Genomic DNA, 27225 nt, shown 5'->3' on the forward strand with positions numbered 1-27225 from the left:
AAGAAAGACTACTTAGACACTAACAAACACAAGAAAAGAAAGATACCATCCTCCAGACCCCTCACGCTTTCCTATCTCATCTAAGTGCAGGAAGAGAAGAAAAGCTGAGAAGTACGTGTGAAGGTCACAGCTCAGTGGCACCACATCGCTAAAAGACTGCAGCTTAAATCAGAGGGTTATGGAATGTCCCCACCTCCTCCAGAGTTTATCACCATATCAACGAGGCTCCAGTGAAATGACAGTGGATTCAAGCTGAGAGAATGTCCAGAAACAGACTGTATTTAAGAAAAAAAATCTGTAGGAAAACCCCAAACTGATAGGAAATAAAAATAAAGAAAGTAGAGGAAATTGATACCTTGGACATCTATAGCTACATCAAACAGTAAACATCAGAAAAACATAAACAATCACACTGAAGTTTCTTTTTACCGATATATCATGTCCAGCTTTGAACAAATATTTACAAGGCATACTCAAAGACAAAAACGAAACAAAAGCATGTTTGACAATAAAGAACAAGCAAAACAATGCAAATCAGAATGTGCAGAGATTTTGGAATTATCAGAATGTGAGTTTAAAATTACTATAATATGCTGAGGAATATAATGGGAAAGAAGGGATATCATGCAATATCAGATGTGTACTATAATCAGAAACATGGAAATTACAGTAGAGAATCAAAAGTAAAAGCTAGAGATAAAAAACAGAACACTATGACAGACCTGAATAATGCCTTTGATGGGTTTATAAGAGACTGAAAGGAGCTAAAGAAAAAAAACTAATAATTTTGACGATATGTCATTAGAAAATCTCAAATTGAAAAATCAATTAAAAAATCGAACAGAGTATCCCAGAACTCTGAGACAATTTCAAGATATACAACAAAAATAACAGGAGTACCAGAAGAAGAAAAAACATAGGAAGGAACAGCTGAAATACTGAAGTAATAATGGCTGAGTATTTTCCAAAATTAATGACAGACTGAAACTACAGAACCAGGAAGTTCAGAAAACACCAAACAGAATCAATACTAAGAAAAAAAATCTACCCCTAAACCCAACACCTGCAAATTGTATAAAACCAAAGACGAAGAGAAAATTTTTGAAAGAAACCATAGGGAAAAACAAAACCAAAAACACCAAGAATAAGAATCACACCAGACTTTTCTTCAGAAAATAGGTAAACAAGAAGACAGTGGAGTAAATACAAGGTGTCCCCCCCACCCCCCCAAAAAAAATGTATACACACTTTAACAGCTGACAGCTCAATTTTGACAATGAAATGTATAAACATTGCCTTTATAATTACTCAAAGTGTGTATACATTTTTGGGATGCCCTATACTTAACTATTGAGAATAATGAAAACACCAAACTAGAGTTCTATATCCAGTGGAATTTTGCAGTCTGAGTGACTTGTTGCTGCGTGAGCTTCCTGCCTGTTGCATTCAAGACCCACACCCTGGGCCTTGGCACATGCACATCCCTCTCTCTCTGGGCAACCTTCCTGTCCTAGTCTGCAGAGAAGCTACTCTTCCTTAGGATTCCCTCATACCCATTGCCCTTATCAACCATACCCTGCCACTAGCAAGTCTCTCTCCCTTCCCTCAGCAACAGGGCTTCTGGTGTCCTTCACCAGAACCCTCAGAGGGCAGGGCTTCAGTCCTCTCCCTCTCTGCATTCCAAACCTGCATTGGTTGCTGTCCAGGCATGCAGGAGTAAATCAATAAGTGCTAAGTTAAATTGAATCGCAGTGGCAGACTAAGTGTGCCTATTGTCTCTGAGACATGCTTTATTGTGACTTTGAAGCAATATGAATTTTTAAAGCATCGGACACATTCCTGTTCTAAAGTAAGTTCAAAATGACATTGCAAAATCAATATAAATGTTCCTGGCATTGGGGAATTATCACTGTTATTTTATTACCGAGATGGATATATTTTACATGATATCAACATTATTCTCTGTGCAATAAGCCTGGACTTAAAAGGAAATTGACCGGCCTTGATACTGAAACACACTTTAATGCCATCGTTGCTTGATTGTACCGACAGTACATTCATACTTATCTGTATGTCTAGAATGATTTTCTCTTGTCACCTATGATTATTTCCAGTACATTAATAACTGCTGAGTGATGTGATTTTAAAGACTATATAGACATTTTATCTTGTCATTTTAAAAAATGATGAAATAGGGTTAATAAGAAAAAAATATATGGAGGATGAACTCCAAAGCCAACTGTAAATAATTGCTGGATTACAATGATCACCATTCCTTTCAATAACCCAGATGACACATTTGATTGTATCCACACTGAGTGGTTTGTAATTAAACGTTGTTCTTGTTTTCTCTTTTTATGGTGTTTTAGTACTTCCTTACTCTTTTAGAATCCAACCCCATTTTATTCATAAAAGCCTTTTGTAGCTGCCTTAGCATAATGTGATATCTCTTTAAAATATGTATTGTGTGCCTACCATGTTGCAGAATCTGGGGATCCTATGCTGGTTAGTGGGGAGCAAGCCTCCTTTAGGGGACCCAAGAACTATTTTCAAAAGCCCTTTGAATTTTATTGGAATGACAGTTAAAGAAACATTGGATTGCTATGTAACTTGTACTTCCGGTCATTTTCAGTTTGTTTGGAAGAATTCTCACACTCTTATATCATTAGAGGAGTGTGTGTGTGTGTGTGTGTGTGTGTGTGTGTGTGTGTAAGTTAATTGACTACTAGAGGAAAAAGTAAAGGTCATGACCCTTATCTTCACATCTCTTCAGGAAATACCCTAAGACCGCAAGAGAGAAAGAGTTCCATGTTTTCATTTGATGAACTAAAAGAGAGATTCTAATAAGTTTAAGGATGGATAATTCCAGAGACAATTAATCCAGAACCCCCATTTGTATTTCAAGATTCCTGATGAGGTTTGCCATGATATAGACCCTAGAAAACCTTGACCAAATAATGCTATGTTCAACTATCATAACTTAATTCTTAAAGAAATTTCCTTATGATTATTTGAATAATTTAAATCACTGTAAATTACCAAATGGCTTTACTGTAAGTATAAAAAAGATAATTCGTTCTTTTTTTTTAAATTTTTATTTATTTATTTATTTTTTTATTGCTTAAAGTATTACAAAGAGTATTACATATGTCTCCTTTTTTTTCTCCCCGCCCTTGACAATCCCCTGGCCTCCCCTACCCCCCAGTGTCTTATGTCCATTGGTTATGCTTATATGCATGCATACAAGTCCTTCGGTTGAAGATCATTCGTTCTTATCAGCATTGAGTTTAATGCTTTGTTAGTTTTCACAGATTTCAAATTCAATAAATAAATTAACATATTGTACTAAGGAGAATGACCACCTTCTATACAGATATGGCAATGTTTTTTAAACCTTGATTAATCATTCAAGTTCAAACCATCAGGTGTGACAATAGAACATTTTCCAGTCTGACATTTTTATTTCTTATTATTGTATCTGCGAATCTGTAGATAGTTGGAGATTTCTTTGCCTCTCAATATTTTAAGAGCAATATTAGTATTCTGTGACCTCAGAAGTGGCCTCCTGACCTCCTCATCGCTGATTATCCACAGATTCATCACCACAATGCACTGCACTGTCGGTCAAAGTAATAATTTTTGCTTTCCAATTACAGAATGTCCTAGGTCTACCCTTTTGCCTTTGCTTTCATAACTGAAGCTGTCAGCTAGTTCTTTCCTTGCATACGAACGTCCAAATTACTCAGACTCGTCACACCTTTTATTCTGTTTTTTCCTCAGTCTTCATCTGAGTTCACTGCCTTAGGCCATAAAGCACTCTCCCCGACAGGGTCTTTAGATCTCCGACAGTTACACGCTTCATTCTCTTTAGTTCACAGGCCGCGCTCTGCCCTCGGCTGACTCACCAGCACACATTGGACATCTGGACTGGAGCTGAATGTTCTAGTGCTCGATGCAGTTTGCTTTCTGGGTCAGCACATTGTGAACTGTGGCATTTAAGTGGTCCTAAATTTGTCTTGCATATTATAATGCCATATAACCCTGGCTTAGCTCCAATTTTTATCTCTGTTTTTTTCTTATTGTTCCCAATGTGATCATCTTTTTCAAGAAAGCTTGCTTCGAGCTAGTCTTGCATCAATGATAGCAGTAATGTTTTCCACTCTCAAAGTGAATCTCTTAAATAAAAGATGCCACTGTGTTGCAAATGAAAACAAATCTGTGCTAAACTAAATGTGTGAGAAAAAAACTGCAGGGGTAGCTCAACTCTCCTTGTCCTAACCTCTTTTTTAAAATAGCTGTCAGCATGATGAGAAAAAATGTTAAGGTAGAAAGCATCCAAATTAAGAATTTAAAAATATTTCAAGGTATTTTTCTCGTTACTTTGCTCTGTTCTGTTGGCTTCTTTCAATCCTTATTTTACATTTACCTATAGTCTTTCACTCTCTTCTACTTTTGCACTGTGATGCCTTTCTTCTGCCTTCTCATATGATCGTATTACAGATTTTTTCTGACTACATTGATACCCAATTAATTTATTGAATGTTTATGTTTAATAACAACAACAGGCTGTTGAATCTCAGAGGGAAGGCGGGGGTGGTTGGGTGGGTGGGAAGAGATCAACCACGGAACTTGTATACATATATGCATAGCCCATGGGCACCGACAATAGTGTGGTGAAGGCCTGCGGTGGGGGCAGGGTGGGCTAGAAGAGGGTCAAAAGGGGGGGAAAGGGGACATATGTAATACTTTTAACAATAAGGATTAAAAAAAAAACAAATAAACAACCACAACGACAAAATAAAAACAGATTTTTTAAAGAAACATAAGCCTTTATGTAGAAGAGTTAGTAGGATACATTAGTGAATGACTCAGTTCTAATTTTTAATGAATGTCATAACCAACAACTATTATTAGCCAGTGTTACTATTCATGCAGAATATACTATACACACACCCACGCAGCCAGATCATCACTACTATGGATATTTCAGTTTTCCCTCTGATGAAACTAAATTGGGCGCAGACTTGGCAGGTTTTACATATACTATGCAACTCATCACTGTTTCCAAGATATTTACTACACAGTTTTACATGTGGTTTTATATATTACATACGAATTTCCCAGACACCTGGGTTGCTCAGCATCTACCCGATAGGTCAGTTTCCTATCAACATCTGGCAGGTCATGGGTTTTCTTTTTCCCCATTTTTTTCCTCTTGAAGAAAGGCACTTACCAGGTTTACTGTGGTTGCTGTGTGGTTTCCTGGAAAGCTTTGCTAGGTTATAATTTTTCCTCCGACACGTTTAAGAAAGTATGGCATGTTGCTTTTTATTGAATCCCAAGTGCACGCCCTATGCTTTATCTCATATACCTCTTCAAGGATACTTGAATACCAAATAGCCATCAGAAGAAAGTATATCACCTCCTTCCAGAGCAAAGGGCAAGCATGCTTAATGTCCAGGGTAAGAAAGAATGCCTTGCCCTCACCAGTTTGGCTCAGTGGATAGAGCGTCAGCCTGTGGACTGCAAGGTCCCAAGTTCGATTCTGGTCAAGGGCATGTATGTACCTTGGTTGCGGGCATATCTTCAGTAGGGAGTGTGCAGGAGGCAGCTGATCGATGTTTCTCTCTCATCAATGTTTCTAACTCTCTATCCTTCTCCCTTCCTCTCTGTAGAAAATCAATAAAATATATTTTTTAAAAAGAATGCCTTTCTGCAGAGCAGAAGGAAGGATGTTTATCGCCTACTATAAAATATTTGGATTTCCTGTGCCCAAGGTTCCTTTACTATAATGCAACCCACTCGATGTGTTCTCACCCATCTGGACCTATCTGTCACCTCCATGGGACATGGGGACAGGGAGAGCTTATGCTACCTGCTATGCTGGGAGTAATATTCTTAATCTCTAACCAAGAACCTCATGTTCTGTCAGAACCTCGACCCTCCGTCAGGCTAAATTTAGCTTGCAAATAAGTTGTTCCTTTGTAAAATCTCAGACTCTTTCAACAGCCAGGACATGGACTAATTATTATTATCTTACAATTATCTTAGCCATTGTTAATAATTAAGAAGCCATTTATAAAATATTTAGAATTACAGATATTTTAATATAAATTGGATTATTTGCATAAGAGTTCTATTTCTGTTGCTACTAGTGTAGTTTTGTTTAAAAATGAATGCCATCTATTCACCTTAGCCTCATGTTGTTTGCAAAAGATCAGTAACAAAAAAATAATTAAAAATATGTATATTTGAAGATGTCATGCTTAGTTTCTTCCGACAAATAATTAGGAAATTATTTATAAGCATGTAAATTTTTACCAAATTTATAATTTGAATTTAACACCTAGGTCAGATGTCATTAAAATATTGATTGAAAAAATATATAAATTGCTAGACAAAACAAACAAACTAAATCAAAACACGAAAAAAAAAGATTTAAAAAATCCATTATATTTCTGCATGGAAAAAATACCTATAGTATGAAAAAATAGGGAATAATTGTCTTCTTGTCTTTAATAGATGACCTCCCAGAAAATAATTATTTCCTATTTTTTTATACTATAGAAGATTGTTCATGCACCTCAGAAAAACAGTTAGTATCCAAATTTAATAGGGAAATAACAGGAAAGCAAAGCAATGCAATAGCACAATGTGAAAATCACAACCATTAACAAAAGCGTGGCTAACTCCCCTTTACTCTTTGTTGATAATTTATTTAGGATTTAATCATTACAATGCATAAGTGCATATTTGTTGGCAAACAAACTCTTTAATCCAACAACATTTTCTTTTAATGATTTTCATCAAAAGTTTCTAGATTAGCCCTAGCCAGTTGTCTCGGTGGATAGAGCGTTGGCCTGTGGACTGAAGGGTCCCAGGTTCAATTCTGGTCAAGGGCACATGCCACAGTTGTGTGCTTGATTCCCAGTAGGGGATGTGCAGGAGGCAGCTGATCAATGATTCTTTCTCATCATTGATGTTTCTACCTCTCTCTCCCTCTCCCTTTCTGTCTAAAAAATCAATAAAAATATTTTTTTAAAAGTTATTAGATTAAATTACTATCCAAAAAGTTATACCACTATATATTTGCATAAATATATGTCCGAGATATTTTTCTATGTGTAAATGCATGTATATATGTATATAATTTCAAGCAATGCCTAAGTATGACTATGCATATATTTACATTACAAACATAAGTAATATCCAAAGATACAAAATGCATATTTGCATCCCAGACATTTTTTATTACCGAAAGAAAAAACACAATGAATTCTTGACCTATAAGATATCTTTTTAGTTTTGTAAGAACCCTTTAATTTTTGTGTTGTAGTTTATCTTAGATTTTCCCAAATATTACATGTAACTTTTTCTGGGCTCTTGGTTTCTTAAAACTATCACTTCCGAAGGCTTTGAGGAGAAATGTAATGTACTTTGCCACCTTTTTCAGACATAATTCTTTTATAATGCATTATGACATCATGTAGTCATATCTCCAAACCACTGCATTGTAAACATGGATATTCTTATGGATCTATTCAGGTGGATCTAGAGACTGACTACTTTTATCCATTAAGTGGTACTCTTCTTATATAATAGAGCCAGTTTGAATTTTGAAAAATGTCTTTTTCTCCCAGGTGTGTGTGTTTAGGAAGAATCTGAACTCTAAATTCTTTATTCTGGGGCTTGTCAAAAGTTTCTTGCCTTTGAACTTTATAAAATCATAGGCTTTAGAAACTCTTTACGAAATTAATGTATAAATGCTTTTAAAAAGATATATCTGGGCATGAAATTACAAGAATGGGAGCAGTAATTCAGTTTAGTTACTGTTGATAAATGGTCAATCTCTTCTTTCAGAGGCAATAGTAATAATCCAATGACAATATAAGTGATTGTCTTACTCTGTTTCACCCACAAACACTTATTCATTAATATCATGCAATAGAAAATTATAAAGGACAAAATAGTGTACTGTTGTAAATACCAGAGGAGGAGTTTTCAAGAGTATAAAGTTTTCTCTTTTGTAATTCACCATATGTTTTACTTTGAAATCTTATTTCCATATGCCATTTTATTTTGGCTCTGCATTTCCATAGTGTTAGAATGTCAATTTTCTACGATAACTTACTTTTATTAACTTATATCATTAAAACTCTCTAATAGCACTTAAAAACAAACTTTACATGTTATTTTTATACATTTCAGTGCAGGTCCACCATTTAGATACTGTAGTGACCATATGATGAATATGTGTTACATATTTTATACATCAATTATCTTAATATTATTCATTCTGATAAATAGCTTGTTTCCTTACATCATACTGTTTGTGATTAAAATGTTAAGTTCCAGGGAGACTCATTCATGCGTGTCACTTTTTAATTAAGAAGAGAAAGATTAGTCGACCTTTTTTCAAGAGATAACCACATGAAAGTCAACTTTTAATTACCCCTTTTGAAGCTTCAGTCCCAGTTGCTAACTGAGGTTCCAGAATGAAGGTTGGGAATGAGCTGCCACTTGAGAGAAGAGGTTCCCACATGTAGATCATGTCTGAATGCTGAGGGGGGTGGGGCAGGGAAATAGACATTCCCCACCACACTGAGCCATGGCGGTGGGCTGATCCTTGGTTACAGCAGGGACTCAGACGTGTTCCACCCTTCCTTCTCCCTTCCTTATACCCTGGGAGCTCTTGGTCCACACAGGGGACGGTAAACATCATCTGCTCCCAGCATCTGCTCCATCTTCTTACACGTCAGTAGCATTCTCCTCTCTTACACCGGATGCTGTGCTCAATGGCAAACCATTTCTCTCTTTTCAGACTGAGTCCTTTGCGGTGCCATAGCACATGGATTTCAGGACTGCCTGTGAGGAGGTAGGTTAAGTGGCTTTGTGCTTTTCCACTTTATTCAAAACGGGAAGCCCTTGGGCTGCCTTTTATATAAGCGGGACACTGTGTTTGGTGGAGGGATGAGGGATGGGTTTATTTTACGACCAGAGTAGCCTCTGTTTCTGAAAACTAGAAAGCCAAAGGGCGCCTGGGGAAGGCGCAGGTATATTCACTCTTCCTTTAAGAAGGAGAAGGGAGCATATTCGGCTTATTATTACGTCGCCCTGCTCCATAAACTAGCACTGCAGGATTTCAGTAGTGGCAAGGTTGGAAGTAATTCTTTCACGTAAATGGTTATAGCTCAGAAGTCATCGAAGGTCCCTTTTGGCACTAAAATTCTAGGATTTTATGACTTCAGTATTCTATAACTATTTCAATATAAGTTAATTATTAATCCAGGGCCATTCAGATTCTCTCTAGAACTGTCATCACTCCTCAGGATGAGTGAGTGTCGTGACATTGCTCTTCCAAGGATAGTAAAAGGCACGCAATGTGCAGTCAGGAGAACTGGGCTTGGGCCTCCAGGGACTGTAGCTATTCTATTTTCGGAAGAAATAGTATCTTTTTTACTCAACAAAGGGCATTCAAAGCATTGTCTTCTCATTCTTCAGGTAAAATGCTAACATTCATAGGTTAAAATATTTCACACATTTGCCTAGAAGGTTTAAATTTTTTTTTTAATTTTTAGACAAAACAACCATAACTAGGTTTCCTATGATCGAGTTAAAAACAAACCAGCAAAAAGCTTCCGTTATTAACATTTAGGAAGATTTTTTTAAACGAAATGTTATGTGTTAGCATTCTTGCAAAAATACCTTTTAAAAAAGTGCCCCAGTTTATTCATAGCTCAGAACCGAATTCTGAAAATGAGTTGCTTTTATATTTTTAAGGCTTATGTTTCTTACATTATAGTTATGGATTTACAAACCTCTCAATGCACTGAGTACTATAACATACGTACATTATTATAACAAAAGCTGCCTCATTCTCTCAGGACCGAAGCTTAAGCTCAAAGACTGGATTTTGCTTTCCAGGCAACTATCTAATAATTAGGGGGCATTTTGCACATTATTTGCATGTGGAGCGAATGAAACTTTGACTGCATTGGGAATGTGATGAGAAAGGCTTCTTTTTACTGTTTTAGTCCCTTGAACTTTCTCAAGGTGATCTTTTATGTCTCATTGATGTGTAAAAATAATGTATGTAAGGCTTCTCAGGGAAAGTCTCCTCTCCCCTCCCCAACTGGAGCAGAGCATTATTTGTGAATGCTATTTCTTCCATTGCATTGGTGGGGAGGGGGGTGGGGGGGCGGGAAGGCCTGATTGTACCATGCATTGAAAAATCAACAAATGAGAGTTCAAACGGTGTAACACTGTTCAAAACCGAAGAGCGTTAGGTGCCCGTGTCTTTATTCTGCTCAGTGTGATACTCCAGAGGAATTATCCTTCGCCACTGCTCAGCGAAATCATCGTATATGCCTAATGCTTAGGCATCACTTGTATGATTTCATTTTATTTTTTCCAGTTTTTCCTCGCATGACAGTGTCTCTGTTACTGGTTTTTAAGAGCTTGTTTATGGCTAAAGAGATATTAACCATTTCACATGCATTGCAAATGAAACACCTTGTTTTTTGTTATTATTTTACTCTGGTGTCTTACTCTTTGGTTGTATCAAATTTGTGTGTTAAATACTAGTGTAACCAAGTTCTGTTTAAAAAAGAAAATCAACAGATGTGCTCAACTATGTTCACATAGCTTTGATATTATTTACACCCTTCTGTCCAGATGCTGGCTTCTGGTTGAGATCACATTATATAAGCATGAGAGACTTTTCTATGTGAAAAACAGAAAATTATGTTTTATCTGAAGAAACATGTAATTTGCTTTCCTTGAAATATCATTCTCCAGACATATCCATTGGAGTGATGCTTTAGAATAGATTAATGGACACAATTTAGTGAGTTCCTGCTGTGTATTTGTCTCACAGAGGAGGAAAGGACATCTGCAAAACCTTAATTTTCTTTGAAGTAGATGATAACCCTTAGGAAATAATTACAGGGTAATATCATATCAAATGGGAGAGAGGGCATAATGGTATGTATTAGTGCCAGGTATAAAGCAGTTTTCAGAGAGAATTATCTTGGGAGGCTGCTTTATCTAAGCATATTCTTATCAACATTGTGAAACATCCTTTTAAAGAAACACACCTCTAGCAATTCACATTAAATTTCTATTTCAAGAGAAAGCCTAGTATGATTTGCATGGAATTGGGTGTTCATTAAATACTAAGAACATAAATGCTTTCTGTGAGCTTATCCCCTTCTCTAAATGAGCACTAAATCAATAATCATTAAATTAAAATGCAATTGCCAAAGTGGTCACTCTTCCTATGGATTTGGTGCAGAATAACAGCCAGAGACTATATGATGTCTCAAAAAATGTTTCATTTTGTATCTCTGACCAATGGGAAGGCTAAGGGCACGTGCTAGGGAGAAGCCGCTTATTTATCGGTGTGCATAGGATAACACTGACCTGCTTCAGGAGGTGACAAGTTTAAAGCTACGTGGTACAAGTTTGGAAATCATCACCGGCTGTTTCAAATTCCCAAAACAGTGTGAAGCAAAACAGTGGAGTGTGAATCAAGAAAAAAAAAAAAAAAGAATCTTGGGTCTCAAACCAGGCTCTGTTTTTGATTAATTGTATTAATTTAGGCAGTTCACATTGCCTCTTTACTTTTTAAATTTATCTTCATTGTTGGAAGTATTACAGATGTCCCAACCCCTCCCCCCTCCCTCATAAATCCTCTTCACTCCCCACCCAGGCCTTCACCACACTATTATCTGTCATTGGGTTATGCATATATGCATATAAGTTTTTGGTTTATTTCTTCCAGCCTCTTTATCCTTGTTCCCTTATCTGTACAAAGTGTGTGTGTGTGTGTGTGTGTGTGTGTGTGTGTTGGTGACTAGAAATGATGAAATGGCGAAGGTTAGAGAAGATGTTTAGGGGGTTCCTTTTCAGATTTAAAATTCCATGATAGAGGCAGAAAGTAGATTAACATGGTTGCCTAGGCCTGAGGAAGGGGCTGGGAAAATGGTGGCAATAGGTTTCTTTTTGGAGAAAATTGATTATAATGGTAGTTCTATAAGTTAATATACAAAAGTTCCCACATTGAATTATACAATTTAAGGGTTGAATTCTATAGCATGTAAATTGTAACTCAATAAAGCTGTTACAGAAACTCTATAATTAGATCAGTATTAAACAAACTGTGCATTAATTTTCTAACATAGTATAAAAACTACACTCTTTACTCTCCAAATGTTCATGTGGATTTTCTGACATCATCTCCATTACCGGGGGTCAGGGCGGGACGGGGGGGACTTGACGTGAAATGGTTATCCCTTTCTCTGCACCTACGTTAGGTGTTCAGTCTCCGACTCATCAGAGTGTGTCTTCTGTAGCTCTGACGTGTTATTCATCATGTTTTACAGGAAATAAGCCATCCAGCATAACGTATAAAAGCTAAGCATAATATGTCCTCTGTTTTTGTCTGAAGACAAAGACAGGGATTTGTCTGCTGCAGGATGGCAATCAGGAGCCTTTCAAAGTCCGGCTGCACCTGGCCAAAGACATTCTGATGATCCAGGAGCAGGATGTGATGTGTGTGTCTGGGGAGCCTTTCTATTCCGGTGTAAGTAGCTCTTCCTTCCGTTGGAGATTTTCGTTTGTGTTCGTGAAAATATTTATCCACAGAAAACTATTCGGATGTCTTCCTTTTATTGTAGAGCCTCGTCCAGCGGTTCTCAACCTGTGGGTCACGACCCCTGAAAATACATCCTGCATATCAGATATTTATATGACGATTCATAACAGTAGCAACATTATGGTGATGAAGTAGCAACAAAAATAATCTTATGGTTGGGGGTCCCCACAACATGAGGAACTGTATGAAAGGGGCGCGCGGCATTAGGAAGGTTGAGAACCACTGGGCCCTAGTTGGTCATCCTGCGTGAAATTTTTGTTTACATCATTAAGGGAGCAGGGTCCTTGCAGAAGTACCCATACTGGCTCCATGGCCACACATTTAGATGCCATCTTCAGCGTGGCATCTCATTGATAAATCTGTGAGGGCTTTCTATGTACATTATCATGACATCTAACATAAAGCCATTCACTGCTTTCTTTCCAATTGTTATGTTGTTTATTTCCATTTCCTGATTTGCTGTACTACCGTTGAGTAGAAATGAAGCAAGTCATGATCCTTGACTTGCTTTCAAACTCCGAGAGTATGCTTACTGTGAAATATAATGCTAGTGAGAAGAGACGTGGTCATTAGATGCTCAGGTTAAGGAAGTTCCATCCCATTCAGACTTTGCAGAAAGTGCTTCTTATAAATGAGTGTCAAACTTCACCAAGTGATTTTTTTGCATTTTCTGAGATTATTATGGGATATTTCTCTTCAATTGTATCCAAGTTCTTCCCTGAACTTTTTTCAAAAGAGAGAGTAGGTCTGTGTATATTCGTTATTTCAGCTGCCACATTTAAAACCAATAACAATATTTCAGTGTTGAAATACTGAATTTCACAAATTATAAAATTTTATTGATCCAGGTCCTGTGTAATATGTTTATGCCAGATTTATATAAGTCATATTTCTGTAGTTAAAAAAAAAGAATGAAAGGAGGGAGGAAGGGAAGAAGGAAGGAAGGAAGGAAGGAAGGAAGGAAGGAAGGAAGGAAGGAAGGAAGGAAGGAAGGAAGGAAAGAAGGAAGAAGAGATACATACAGCACTAGCTTTTCCTTAACTGAAAGAGAGGGTAATCCCATGGAAGCAATTTAATCTAACTTGACAGCAAGACCCTTGGTTCAGGATGATTTAAATAGTGTGTGACAAAAGAATGGTCAGCAGTCTGCAAAAAGGCCATTAGCTTTACTTAGCGAGGGCCCATTGATTTAGGACCCGGTGTGACTCCCATTGGATGTTAGTGAGGAGTGAGGTGGAAAGTTCAGCATTATTCACCACCAACAAGACACTCCAAGGTAAGTCTATTAATAAGCTGAAAATTAAGTCTTCAAGCTAAAGAGCTACAGTGTCTGGGGAATCCCGGAAGCCAACTGTTTGATACTTACTGTAATTTTCTTCTCAGATCACATATGGCAACAAAGTTAAGGTGATGTCTTTAATGTTATTGCACAACAAATGATAAGTTCTAAAACGTGTCCTGTTTTATAATAAAATTGTTTTTCTTAAAAGAAACTAATTTCACCTAAGGATATCTTCCACAGCGGTATTTCAGTGCTAGTTAGAAGAACAATGAGTGAAATTGATAATTTATGGCTCTTTCTGAGACTAAATTAGCATTAGATAGAACTTGCTAGAACACTCAGACCTATGGTGTTAGATAAAAGTCCAACTTCATTCTTGCAGATGGGAAATGATATAAATGTTGAAAAAGTTAAATCCCATTTGCTCAACCCAGCTCCAGGTTAAATGTGGAGTCTTGGAAAGTCTGCCTTCTATCCAATTATTTTTTTTTTATAGGCAATCTGTCCCTTCTTTCGGATTCCTTTGGAGATTTCAGAGTCTCTGCCTACAGTGGCCTGCAGATTCACTCTGATGCATCTTTTCTAAAGATGTTTGCTATTTGCTTTGCTTGAAAGACATACGACTTCTTAAATATGAGGGTTTCTGCATTTCTTCCATTCAAAAGAAGGATCAGTTATTAACTTCTTAAATGTTGCTTATTTCCCATTCCCTCTGTTCTTCCGTTTAGTAAATTTTTTTGCATGTATTTTAAAACAGCTCCTTTGATTCTTCATTCTCTACTTTTTCTCATATTTTATACCTGTTTGTCTCTCTGTGGAGTGCTAAAGTAATCCCTTCAGTCTTCCTTTCAGTCCATTAAACTCTCTTTGGTTAAATTTAGTCTTTTGTTTGAACTATATATGGAAATTCTGACTCTGGTAATTATATTGTTTGCTTCTAAAAGTTCCATTCTGTCCCATTTAATAATATTCTGTCCCATCATAATATATTATATTACTGGCATTCATTTGACATCTCTTGTTCTAGTGATCATGTTGATCCTATTTCTATGATTGGATCTGGAATTCTAGTATCTGCCATCTTAGTAGATCTTGGTGTGTTATTTGTCCCTTGTTTGTTTGTTTGCTGACTCGCTCACTGTGCTGTTTCCTCCTGTGACTTCTCACTGTGACCTCATGTTGTTTGAGTCTGTGGGGGATTTTTTTGGAGTTTGACGCTATAATGTGTTACAAAGACTATTTGCATCCTTAGACAAGTGCCTACGGATGCTAGCAATTTAGATATCCTTTAAACTTAATGCTCAATTAGGCTTTTGAGGCTACCCAGGTAGAACAAAATTCATTTCAAAGCCACCTGTGGACCAACTCATTTACAGATTCTCAGAAGAATTGGTTTTTAATTCTTATATTGAGAGCCAAGTTCAAAATGGGCAAGTCTTCCACTATTACTCTTTTGGTGGTTGGGATCATTTTTCATCCTTACACTCTTCGACAGGGCCACTTCTCACCTTGCCCCTGTCCTGCTAGTTGTGGGCTCCCCAGGGAGGCCATAGAGGGGGCGGGGCAGAGGTCACGTGAGCCTTCTTTCCTCCTGGTTCTTCTTACCTTCATACCACTTCAACACTGTTTCTGACAACTTAGGGTTTTTTCTTCTTTGTTATTTCCCTGACATTATTTTTTGTTTGTTTGTTTTGTTTTGTTCATGATTTTATTGTGCTGCCCTGGAAAGGGATTTCAGTATATTTGACTCAAGAGTGTCAGACCCAAGGTTAGGTTTGTGTGCGTTGGTTGTTTTTTTTAACTCTAGAAAGACTACTGGTTTTTAAATCGGACAGACTTGACTTATCATCTCAGCCTCACTATTTGCTAGCTTTGTAATCGGAAGTGAGTTCATTACCGCCTCTGAATATTGGTTCTCATGAGTGAAAAAGATGGAATACCTGATCTTCATAATTCACTTGACAGCATTAAATGAGATTGCATTACCATGGTGATTCCTAGCAGTGAACAATGAAGATTGTTCCCTTTTTCTCATTTTCTGATTATGTGCTATTTATATATTTTTGTCTTAGTTTCACAACCTTCATTTGAGGTCACAATTGTTTCCAAAAATAATGAATGAACTACAAATCTGGATATTTGTTCCTTTCTACAATTTATTTTGTGTACAACTCTGAATGCTTATTCCGGATGAGCAATTTGAGCTGGAAAAATAGTCTTTCTGTATAAAATTAGAAAATGACTCATCTCATCTCAAGTGAAATGAGTGAATCTTTTTAAATACAAAAGAGTTTCATTATTAGTGCTTTAAATCAAAGTATTCTTAATATGACATAAGAGCCTTAGGTTATCTTAAAGATTATAGACTGCCTGGCTGGCATGGCTCAGTGGTTGAGCATCAACCTATGACCCAGGAGGTCACAGTTCGATTCCTGATCAGGGCACATGCCCAGGTTGTGGGCTCAATCCCGAGGGACATGCAGGGGGCAGCCAATCAATGGTTCTCTCTCATTGATGTTTCCATCTGTCTCCCTTCCTCTCTGAAATCAATAAAAATATATACTTATTTTTTAAAAAACAATCCCTTTGAACCTGGTTTATTTGCACTTGCAATTCCAGACATATACATGAATCATTTATGTGCTGGGACATGGCAGCCTTCTAGCTCTGCTCTCAAATCTTCATAACAATATGACTTGTAGTGATAAAGATAAGAACTTAGTTGACAAAGATAATATTTACCATTGACATTGAGTTACTTTGATGTAACTAAAATATGGTCATTCCTTAGACAACAAGAATGCATAACGTGAAATTGAGGAGAGATTTAAAATTTGATCCCAAAATATGTCCAAAAAGTCATTGGAAAGAAGAAATTTTTAGACATTTAGCTATTTAATAACACTACAGACCTTTTATCTTGACAAATAAATTATTAATGTTTGATTTTAAAATTAAAAAACACTCCACTTATTGCAAGATTTGGGAGTCTCTATGCAGACACTGTGTGTGTATGTGTGTGTGTGTGTGCGTGTGTGTGCGCGCGCGTGAGCGCGCCCACGCGCCCACACGCACGCAGAAAATAAAACCTAGAGGAGAGATATGTTGTGTAAATGCAGTTTTCTAAAAGCTAACCATTTTTAACATCCTTTCTTTCAGGAAAGAACAGTGACTATTAGAAGACAAACTGTAGGAGGATTTGGATTAAGCATAAAGGTAACCTGTGTTTCCAGTCTAGCCTTATAAAGGTTGAACTATAATGCTGCATTTTTGTGTATTTTAATTTTATCTGATTAGTAATTAGATATATGGCTATAGCAAACTCCTCAATATTTGGATTAAAATGTAAGTTAAGTAGATTCTCATAGAACCTCGGTCACCTTTTGATTAAAAAATTTTGCAGAAGTATTTGGAACTTTTTTCTCACCTGGCATTAAATATAACTAATAAATGTTTGTATCTGGTTTCATCTAAAATACCAAATATGGATGGTGTTTTAGTGTACATATCATACTTTAATCAACCAGAGTAGGAAATACTGACCTATCGGTAAATGGAACAAGAGCAGGTTCTATGCTAATGAGATCTTAAGTTAAGTGTTGGTTGAATTCTATTCATTGCCTGTCCAGTTTCTAAAAAAACACTGAATTTTTATTTTTTCAAATTAAAAAGTGAACAATATATGATTTTATCTTTACAGGGGGGAGCGGAACATAACATTCCAGTTGTCATTTCAAAAATCTCCAAGGAGCAAAGAGGTAAAGTGTTAAGAGAATAATACAGTAGCCATTCCTTTTCAGCTATTGTTTTTGAAGAATAAGATGCCATTTAAGAAGCATAAATTGGTATGTCATTGAACAGCTCCAGCTTCCCCAAGACCAGGCAGCAAGTGACTGAGTCTGATTCCTGAGTCTATGCCCTTTGTTACCCCAGGGAAGGGCTTCTCTAGGAAGAGTGAGGAGGAAAGAAAATAGAGGCTATGACTGCATATGAACTGGGGGAGGGGGGGTGCATAGCATTTTAATTCTTTCGTTAAACAAACATACAAATAAATGAGATAATAACTCACATGAAGGATAAGCAATTTTATGTATTTATTATTTACAGTTCTCAGATGCAAGTTAACTCAGTTATCCCTCCACATAAACTGTTATCTAGGAAAAACATTGAAGAGGTAAAGCGACGGAAGTGTATACAATAATCAAATGTTTAAAAAGAAAGTGGGAGCTGATTCAAAGGCTGATGGACTGAGTGTCTAGATCTAAACTTTTTCGTGGCTGCCTTAAAATGGTCAGTACGTGGTAAAATTTAGTCATCACCCAGAAGAGTGACTATTCTTTTTCAAAAACTGTACGATCTGAAATGGTAGAACTAAAGAGAAACATCACAGCTCGTGTTTCAGTATTTGGGCTGAATCATGTGATGACTTTTGTATTTCCATTGTGCATCTTTTAAGATCATATCCATAGTAAGCATTTATTTTTTCTTTTATCAGTTTGACTTAAAAAAATCTTATCTGTGTGAAGAAAGTAGTTCATGCACAATCAGCTGTCCCTTTGCATTCACAGCAGAACTTTCGGGGCTGCTCTTCATCGGGGATGCGATCCTACAGGTATGCATTTTGCCAGTATTGTTTTATGGCAACCAAAACATGAAGTCAGCCATGATATACCATATGAAACTCTACTTCTCCTTCATTGCAGATAAACGGAATTAATGTGAGAAAATGCAGACATGAAGAAGTGGTGAGTTTTCTTTAAATCATGATTTTCTCCATGTGTAAATGAAGATTTAGTATATTGCTAAAAACTATTCATGTTACTGATTTGAAGGATATGACATTGGACCAATGTGCTATCAGATTTACAAAGGATCTCTTAATTGGTGGTGTTTGTTTGTTTGTTTGTTTGTTTTCATATTTGAAATAGATCAGGGAGGACAGCCCAGGATGAAATGTAACTCAAAGATATACTTAAGGAGGGTCATTTGCTATGTTTTTTCCTGTGGTTTTTTTTAAATTAATGCCTACCAATTAATGTCCACTAAGTATATATCTACATGAAATACATCTCAAAATTTTTGCAAATATTTAAAAGCAGTGAAATTTATGCCTGTAAAATCTCACACAGTAGCAGGTCAATTGGATGATCATATAAAGTGAGAGAGAGCGAGAGAGAGAGAGAGAGAGAGAGAGAGCGAGAGAGAGAGAGAGAGAGAGAGAGAGCGAGAGAGAGAGAGAGAGAGAGAGAGAGCGAGAGAGAGAGAGAGAGAGAGAGAGAGAAACAGATTTTAACGGAGCTTAATTTCAAGGCAAACAGGTTTAACACTAGGTAGATTGGTGTTCAGTTTTTATTGTGGCATTTTGTTGGATTTTGTTAAACCTGCCCATCTGAAACCTTGTCCTCAGATATTCTAATCCAGTCAGTTTAGGTTGGACCAGGAATTAGGATTTTAAACAATCAGTTCAAGTGGTTCCATTGCATGTGGCGTCTAAACTATACTTTGGGAGAAGATGGAAGGTTCAGAAGCTTCTGTTTGAGATGCTGAGACGCCGTAACAATTATGCAGAAAGGAATAGGAAAATGTCAGGGACTGGGGAAAATGCTTGCTATGGTTGATTAAATAACACTTACAGAACGTTTGTTGTATTTCTGTCATTTCATGTGGGAAGGAATAGAGGAGAAATTATGGTTAATTGTTTACACTCAAGGGTCAAGCAAAATATAAAGTATTGTAAGCCTTTTGTTTCCTACAGCTCTCATTTATTTGGTTGTGTAATACATTGCTCCTCTGCTGAAAGGGATTTAGAAAACCCTCTGATATATTTACGTATTTCAACCCTCAAAGAGACAACCTCTAGTGTCTGTGAAAAGCTGCAATTCTACAAGTAGTAATATTTATTAGGGAGGGTCCTTGATTAGGAGCACTTAGAATAATTAATCAGTATTCGTCACTTGTCTTTGTCTTCTTAAAAATCTTACTGGGGCCACCCCTATTGCCACTCTGTGGTGGATTTTATGTAAAATATGAATCTGTCAAGTCTCAAACTTCCTGCAGGTATGCACAGAGGAAAGTAGTGTATTAGGCAAGTGAGAGAACTCTGCATAGCAAAGAGCACTCTGTGTGCAGACTCATGTTAATTTTAAATATGGTAATGTAAGCAAAGATATTTTAACTTTAGTCTTTCCCCCCAAAAGTACAAAGTGATTTTAAGCTCATTATACTGGGAGCAAAATGAAGTGCATTCTCTTTTTCCAACCACATGCTGTTAGATGGAATCGGTTTTGCACTTTGCTCCTCAGAGGCAGGCAGCATGCTTAAGATAAATAGTGATGGACCTTTGATTAAACAGGTTAATGGGGCATGAAAGTTTAGAACACACTAATAATGCCACTTCTTAAGGACATCCATTCTCTTTCAAAGAAAGGGAATTTAGAATTGCATTACAAGTGTGTGTGGTGCCCTAGCTGGTTTGGCTGAGTGGATAGAGTGTCAGCCTGTGGACTGAAGGGTCCCGGGTTTGATTCCGGTCAAGGGCACATGCCTGAGTTGCAGGCTCAATCCCCAGTAGAGGGTGTGCAGGAGGCAGCCAATCAATTATTCTCTCTCAGCATTGATGTTTCTGTCTCTCTCTCCCTCTCTCTTCTTCTCTGAAATAAAAAATATATATATACAAAAAACAAACAAATTATATGTGGTCCTTCACAATAAACTTTTTTTTAAAAAAAATGTTTTATTGATTTTTTTCCAGAGAGGAAGGGAGAGAGATAGATAGTCAGAAACATCGATGAGAGAGAAACATCGATCAGCTGCCTCCTGCACGTCCCCCACCGGAGATGTGCCCGCAACCCAGGTACATGCCTTCGACCGGAATCGAACCCGGGACCCTCCGGTCCGCAGGCCGACGCTCCATCCACCGAGCCAAACCGGTTTCGGCTTCACAATAAACTTTTATCTTTAAGATGCTTAACCTTATCTCCTTTGAAATATAGGTACTGACATTCTTATTTAATTTCAATCTTTTACTTCCCAACAGAGATTTGATGCTTTTGTCCTCACTATTAATTACCTGAACAAATAGACTTACTACACCTCAGTGGAACTAAGATGTTAATTAAATGTTTAAGAATGGATTTACATGGGCAGAAAAAGTACAAGCATCTCAGAGGATGTAGATGGTCTTAAAATAGCATGCTGATATCACCACTTCCTTAGTCCAAGTCAGTAATTCACATAAAGTTTCAAATTCAGAAACAGATTTTGTAGCCACAACTATATATTGTTTGTGCATGTAACTTTTATTAATCTACACTATTCAGTCACATTGTTAGAAATTCTGCATTTAGCTCAGATCAGCTTCACTCTTATTTTACTTTTTTATTTTATTTTTTCCATCGCCATTGATCCCTTCTACGCCCTCTTCCACCTGCACCCCCACCCCACCCACACTGTTGTTCATGTCCATGTCCATGATGATCAGCTTCACTCTTTTTTAAAATTTAATTTTCAATATATTTTTTATTGATTTCAGGGAGGAAGGGAGAGGGAGAGAGAGAGATGGAAACATCAAATGATGAGAGAGAATCATTGATCGGCTGCCTCTTGCACGCCCCACACTTGGGATTGAGCCCACAACCCGGGCATGTGCCCTTAACCAGAATCGAACCTGGGACCCCTCAGTCTGCAGGCTGACACTCTATCCATCGAGCCAAACCAGCTAGGGCCAGCTTCACTCTTAAGAAGCCTTCAACAGTATAGCTGTTACTTTTGTATTGAAGTTTAAGGTTTGAATTAATGTAATGTATACGAAAATGCCAGCACAGCTCTGGAAATTTAGAAAAAGTGTACGTTATTTTATGCCATCAAATACTATTGCTTCACACACTGGCACTTATAGTGGAAGAGTTTGTATCCTGACTCTACAATCAAGATTGTTATAAAAAAAATCTATTAATATAATTGAAATTTCTATCTCATAAGACTTTTAAAATAGAACAGGTCATTACAAGGCCAAGCAGGAACAATGGCTAGATAATTCCAGAGATTTTCTTTTAACAGAACATTTCTGATTTCAGAGGTTCATGGGCCCTAAAAAAGAGATTCATCTGCTTTTTAAAAATTTTATGGTCTTAATAATAAAAATATTATAGCTCTGATCTGTGATTTTAAAATCAATTCCTAAAAGCTGTGTAATTCGCGGTGGAAACCGGACATGGTGGCGGGCAAGACCAGAGGGAGGGTGAGAGTGTGCGTGGGCGTGAGTGTAGTTGGAAAACAATAGGAAATTGAAGAAAGAACTAGAGGATGATACAAACAAACGGAAGCATACACCTTGTTCATGGATTGGGAGAATTACCGTCATTAAAATGTATGTGCTACTCAAAGCAATCTATAGATTCAGTGGAATTCTGATGAAAATATCTATGACATGCTTCACAGAACTAGAACAAACACTTCTCTGATACTGTTTCTTATCAATAGTTGGAATCAGGTTAAACACCTCCTGGTTACATCCTGTTGAGTTTGCTGATGAGTTTGGAAAATGTCTAAGAATTCCTTCTCCGTTGCTTTCACAAAGCAATATCCAAAGGAAGGCATACTTTATTGCCCTGGTTGACGCCCTTGACAATGCAATATTGGTTGCTGTTAATTCGGTGTGTGATTCCCGCCCTGTAGGGGAAGTGAGCTCGTTAGTTCCAGCAATGAACAGAAACAGTGCTGGGCCGGTCTTCAGCCCTACATGCTGTGTGTCTGAGACATCTTTATTGCGTCTCCAGTTTATGAAGCTCCGATAGGAGCAGCGTCGGCAGCAGGGTTGTAGCTATTTCCCAGTCCAGTGATCTGACAAGTTGTTGCCCCGATCAATCTGTCACCACTTCCCTCCCATCTTTTCTCTCGTTAAGTTGTAGCTGTGGACCAGCACCACCTGGGGTTATGGCTGCCCCAGGTTGCCATGGAGACGGACCAATAATAGAGACGGAAGTAGAGCTTTGTTTCCTCCTGTTATTACTGGCACACATTCCCTTGTTGTACCCAGCGCTTCAAATATAACCGAGGCAGGTGGCATGACAATAAGGGAATTTCAAAGACACGTGAGTCTAGTGTCTTTAACACTCCATCTGGGCAGAGAGTCCAGCTTCCCTTATTCTCACCTGCTTTTCAAAGGAAATGTTTGTGGGGATTGCAATCAGTCCTTCTCTCCAAGGCTGTTTCGCTTGAAAGTATTCTCTGTGAGTTTACATGCCCTCAAAAAACACTCTTCTAAAATCTCTGTCTGAATAGAAACCATTTCTATTTTATGTCTCAAGTTGAATAGACTATAGATGGTATTCATTTGCTTCTATTCATTTAAAGGGCTAGAGCTTAACTTCCCTTGTTACTAAAGCATTACTAGGAAGTCACAAGACATACTCAAGACTCGAGATGTCCTCTGCCTAACGGTGGTTTTAATGTAGAGGCTCATCTAAACACAGACTGGCACAGAACTATTTTTAACGTATTATCATTAATGTGTTTACCCTTTCCTGGCAGTTCCTTTGGATTAAGATGACACAAGCAGTTTGGAGAGAAATAAAGGTGCTAATGCACCCTGAGTGCATGAACAGAAAGTTTTCCTAACGAGCGTTTTTTGTTGGTTTATTTGTTCTTTTGCTTTTGTTTTTTGTCATTCAGGTACCAGGAGTGTCCTTAGGGAGTGTCCTTAGGGAGTATCCTTAGGGACTTCATTGGAGTAGAAGTAGAAAAGTAGATGAGAGAGAAGTTCAAGAAGACAAAATAGACAATACGTTTATAATTTTGCTAACAGCCCATCCTTATATATTTTTAGTAATTTCCATATAGGTAAGATGGGGACATATATGGCTTCCAAATAGAGTAAATGTCTCTCATAAAGTATCCGTACTATGCAGAATTCCATAAATATCTTATGGCTTATGCAGTTGTCATCTCTCCAGTATTGTTGTGCATGATAAGTTTCCTCATGTATTTAGCAACATGTAAGGCAAACTATTTTCTCCCTATTCCTTTAATATATTCTATTTGGGAAATTCATTTACACTATTATAGTTGAGACATACACATCTATTTTTAAGTATTTGAAATTATCAGACTCCCAAAGAAACTTCTGTTTTCCCCTGGCAGTACAGCTGTGTTTCTCCCTGTGCAGACTTCAGTAACCAAGGAAATGCTGGCATAGCCCAATCTGGTGACCCCACTCACAATGATGCTTATGGTATTACAGGATACTATACTCAATGAGTATCATGGGGAGGGGGAGGGGCATTTAAAATTCAGAATAACAAAAGTAAATTGACTTACACAATAGACTGAAATGACAAGATATGGCAGAAAACAGCACAAGCAACTCTAAAATGTTTACTTCTTAGGGTCTGTGTTCTGCAAACATGATAATATGCACAAATAGTTATTTAGTAATTGTATGCTGCAGCTGCAAATCTAATGTGGGTGTAATAGTGTTTGTTTTTTCAGATCTTGACAATTCATTTTATATGAGATAATCTTATACAGAATTCTAAAAAAATAAGGAAGAGAGTTCCCTCTTGTCCTTCAAGATTCTACTTAATTCTGTGCACTATTTACAACCTAGACATTTATGTAGCTATGGTTTTTAATATCATACATTTAGAATAAATATGTGCATTAGTTATTTCAGTCAAATGTGATTGTACAACATATTTTCATCCATATGAGTTTTTTTAATAACTGTATTTTCCTAGATAAATATGGAGATGTTTTGTATCTCACTATCCTACCTCAAATATATCATAACTATATAGAAAAGTACACTAAAATATGTCCAGCCTGTTAAATATGTCTTTTTCTCCCACCTTCCATTATTTTTTAATACTTATGAAAGTAATTTCATTTTCTTATACTGTATTTGTAAGAACTTACAAACTATTTTTGAAATATAATAAAGAGAGCCAGGATCTTTACCAGTGCCTGATTTTAATGACATGGTCTGATTGTTTTAACATTTTTTTATTGCTTAGTAAAATTAACTTATTAAGGTTATTCATTCAAAAGTATGTAATGACATTTATGGGCCAGCTGAGGCTAAGCCATTTGAATTCATCTGTGAACAAGATATAGCCCGCTGCCCTTATGTAGCACACAATTTCATGGAGCCGAGACAGACTACATATTAGCACAGTATCCGGTAGATTACAAGGTGCAATTGAGCATGAAAAACGATGGGCAGAGCAGGTAAACAAGGAAAGAAAGGATGTGGAGAGCTATAATTTTAAATCAGCTGATAAAGGTAGGACTCATTGGAATGTTTTTGGAGCAAAGAGTAGAAGGAGGTAAAGATTTAGCCATGCAAATGTGTAGAAAAGGGCCATGCTAGACAGAGGGAACAGTCATATTAAAGAAATATCGTGAGTTTTCTTATTTTCTTATTTTTCTTAACTTTTTTATTAGGAATTACAGCTTAATTTGACAAAACGTCCTTTCAGAATTTCTAATGAAAAAGGAAAAAATCTACCTGTATCTATCTAATCTATCTATCTATCATCTATGTCACAATAATAGATAATGTATGTATATTTAACTTGTTGATGAAATTAATTATATTGGCAATAAATTCTTGATTTTTATCCAGATTTGCTCTGTTGAAATAAAGGCTCATAGAACAATTTAATTTGTCATTTGTTGGATTCTGTATGCTAATAGTGAATTTTGAATTATTTCATCCATATTCATATTAATGATAGTCTCTTATTTCTTCAAGCTATTCATGTAACCCTTTTATATTAATTTTTATTTATTTTAGTTTGATTTCATAATATGGATTGGAAAGATCACTAATTTTATGCTGGAATAATTCTTTAAGAATTAGATAAAACAAAGTCAAATATTGCTTGATTCATTAAGGTAACCATTTTGAGATTAAAACAAATAGTGAGAAGCATTTCTATTAGGTCTACTAAAGAATAAAGCATTCTGCTTGTTGAGTTTAAAGTTCAACTCACGTAGGATGTGACTTTTCATGGGCTTTTTGCATAAAATCTTGTTTTAATGGGGGCTTCGAAAGTGATGGAATTATTTTTAGTTTGAACTTTGAAAATTTTAATAAAATTCGATCCAGTATTTCAACATTCTTGCTTCACTAAAGCGAATGGCTCTTTCCCAGACTGCAGCACACCCATACTGGTCTAGTTCTGTGGCCGTGATTCCTTTGCCAATGTAATTCTTAGAGGCTCTTTGCTGCTACTCTGATGGTTCACTTACCTTGTGTCCTTAGGGCTCCTATTGTTCCCTGCTAGTGCTATTTGAGGAGGTGAAAAGACCTTTCCCTAGTGCCCCTAGGTCAGCGGTTCTCAACCTGTGGGTCGCAATCCCTTTGGGGGTCGAACGACCCTTTCACTGGGGTCGCCTAAGACCATCGGAAAACACATATATAATTACATATTGTTTTTGTGATTAATCACTATGCTTTCATTATGTTCAATTTGTAACAATGAAAATACATCCTGCATAACAGATATTCACATGACGATTCATAACAGTAGCAAAATTACAGTTAGGAAGTAGCAACGAAAATAATTTTAGGATTGGGGGTCACCGCGACATGAGGAATTGTATGAAAGGGTCGCAGCATTAGGAAGGTTGAGAACCACTGCTCTAGGTGGACAAAAGAATGCTTTACCTTAGCCGTAAATGATTCCTCTATTGGGTAAAAACACTTAAAACATCCCTCCCGTGTCCTGTTTCTCCAGTCCTGGGGTCCCTACTCAATTCTTTTTTTTTTAAGTCTACCTTTTAGAGTTCTATTTTGGTTGTTGTTTGCATTTTTCTCTCATGTTTATAGTTGCACTTAATAAAGAGAAGCATGTTTTTGGGGCCAGAAATTAATGTAAATTATTTTGATAGCCAATTCTTTAATAACTTGAAGTTTAGCATTGTTTCTACATGTTTCATAACATGTTATGTTCCTATGTCTAGTAACTACTTTTTCACTAATCTTTTTTTATAACTTTATTTTTATTGTTTACATTATTATAGATGTCCCTACGTCCCCCCAACCTTTGCCCACCTCCACCCAGTTCTTGCCCCCCTTCCCTCTAGCCATCACCACAATGTTGTCTATGTCCATTGATTATGCAATACATTCTTTGTTCACTAATTATTCTTATTTCTTTTTTTAGTTTACACAAGATTTTTAAAATTATAAATATATTTATATCTTTTCCAGGTATGTTTGCTTTAAGTAAATCCTCTGCTTCTTATATTTCTTTTAATTTCCCTACGCTTGTCCTGGAATAAT

The 27225-nt window shown here is 36.8% G+C and overlaps 1 protein-coding gene across 3 annotated transcripts in view; it reads left to right on the forward strand.

The window, feature by feature from the left end:
* Positions 1–27225, forward strand: part of SNTG1 (syntrophin gamma 1) — a 109790-nt gene that overhangs the window by 42120 nt on the left and 40445 nt on the right. For 2 of the 3 annotated variants that reach the window (XM_006761206.2, XM_015562304.1), the window contains 6 exons: positions 8822–8875; positions 12449–12583; positions 17097–17153; positions 17638–17695; positions 18506–18549; positions 18641–18682. In XM_006761206.2, coding sequence (XP_006761269.1) covers positions 8849–8875; positions 12449–12583; positions 17097–17153; positions 17638–17695; positions 18506–18549; positions 18641–18682 — 363 coding nt within the window. In that variant the 5' untranslated portion in view covers positions 8822–8848. The remainder of the gene's footprint in view (positions 1–8821; positions 8876–12448; positions 12584–17096; positions 17154–17637; positions 17696–18505; positions 18550–18640; positions 18683–27225) is intronic. The other variant, XM_015562305.1, reaches the window with a different exon arrangement.

The sequence above is a fragment of the Myotis davidii genome, unplaced genomic scaffold, assembly GCF_000327345.1.
Source record: "Myotis davidii unplaced genomic scaffold, ASM32734v1 scaffold317, whole genome shotgun sequence".
NCBI classification, from domain to species: Eukaryota; Metazoa; Chordata; class Mammalia; order Chiroptera; family Vespertilionidae; genus Myotis; species Myotis davidii.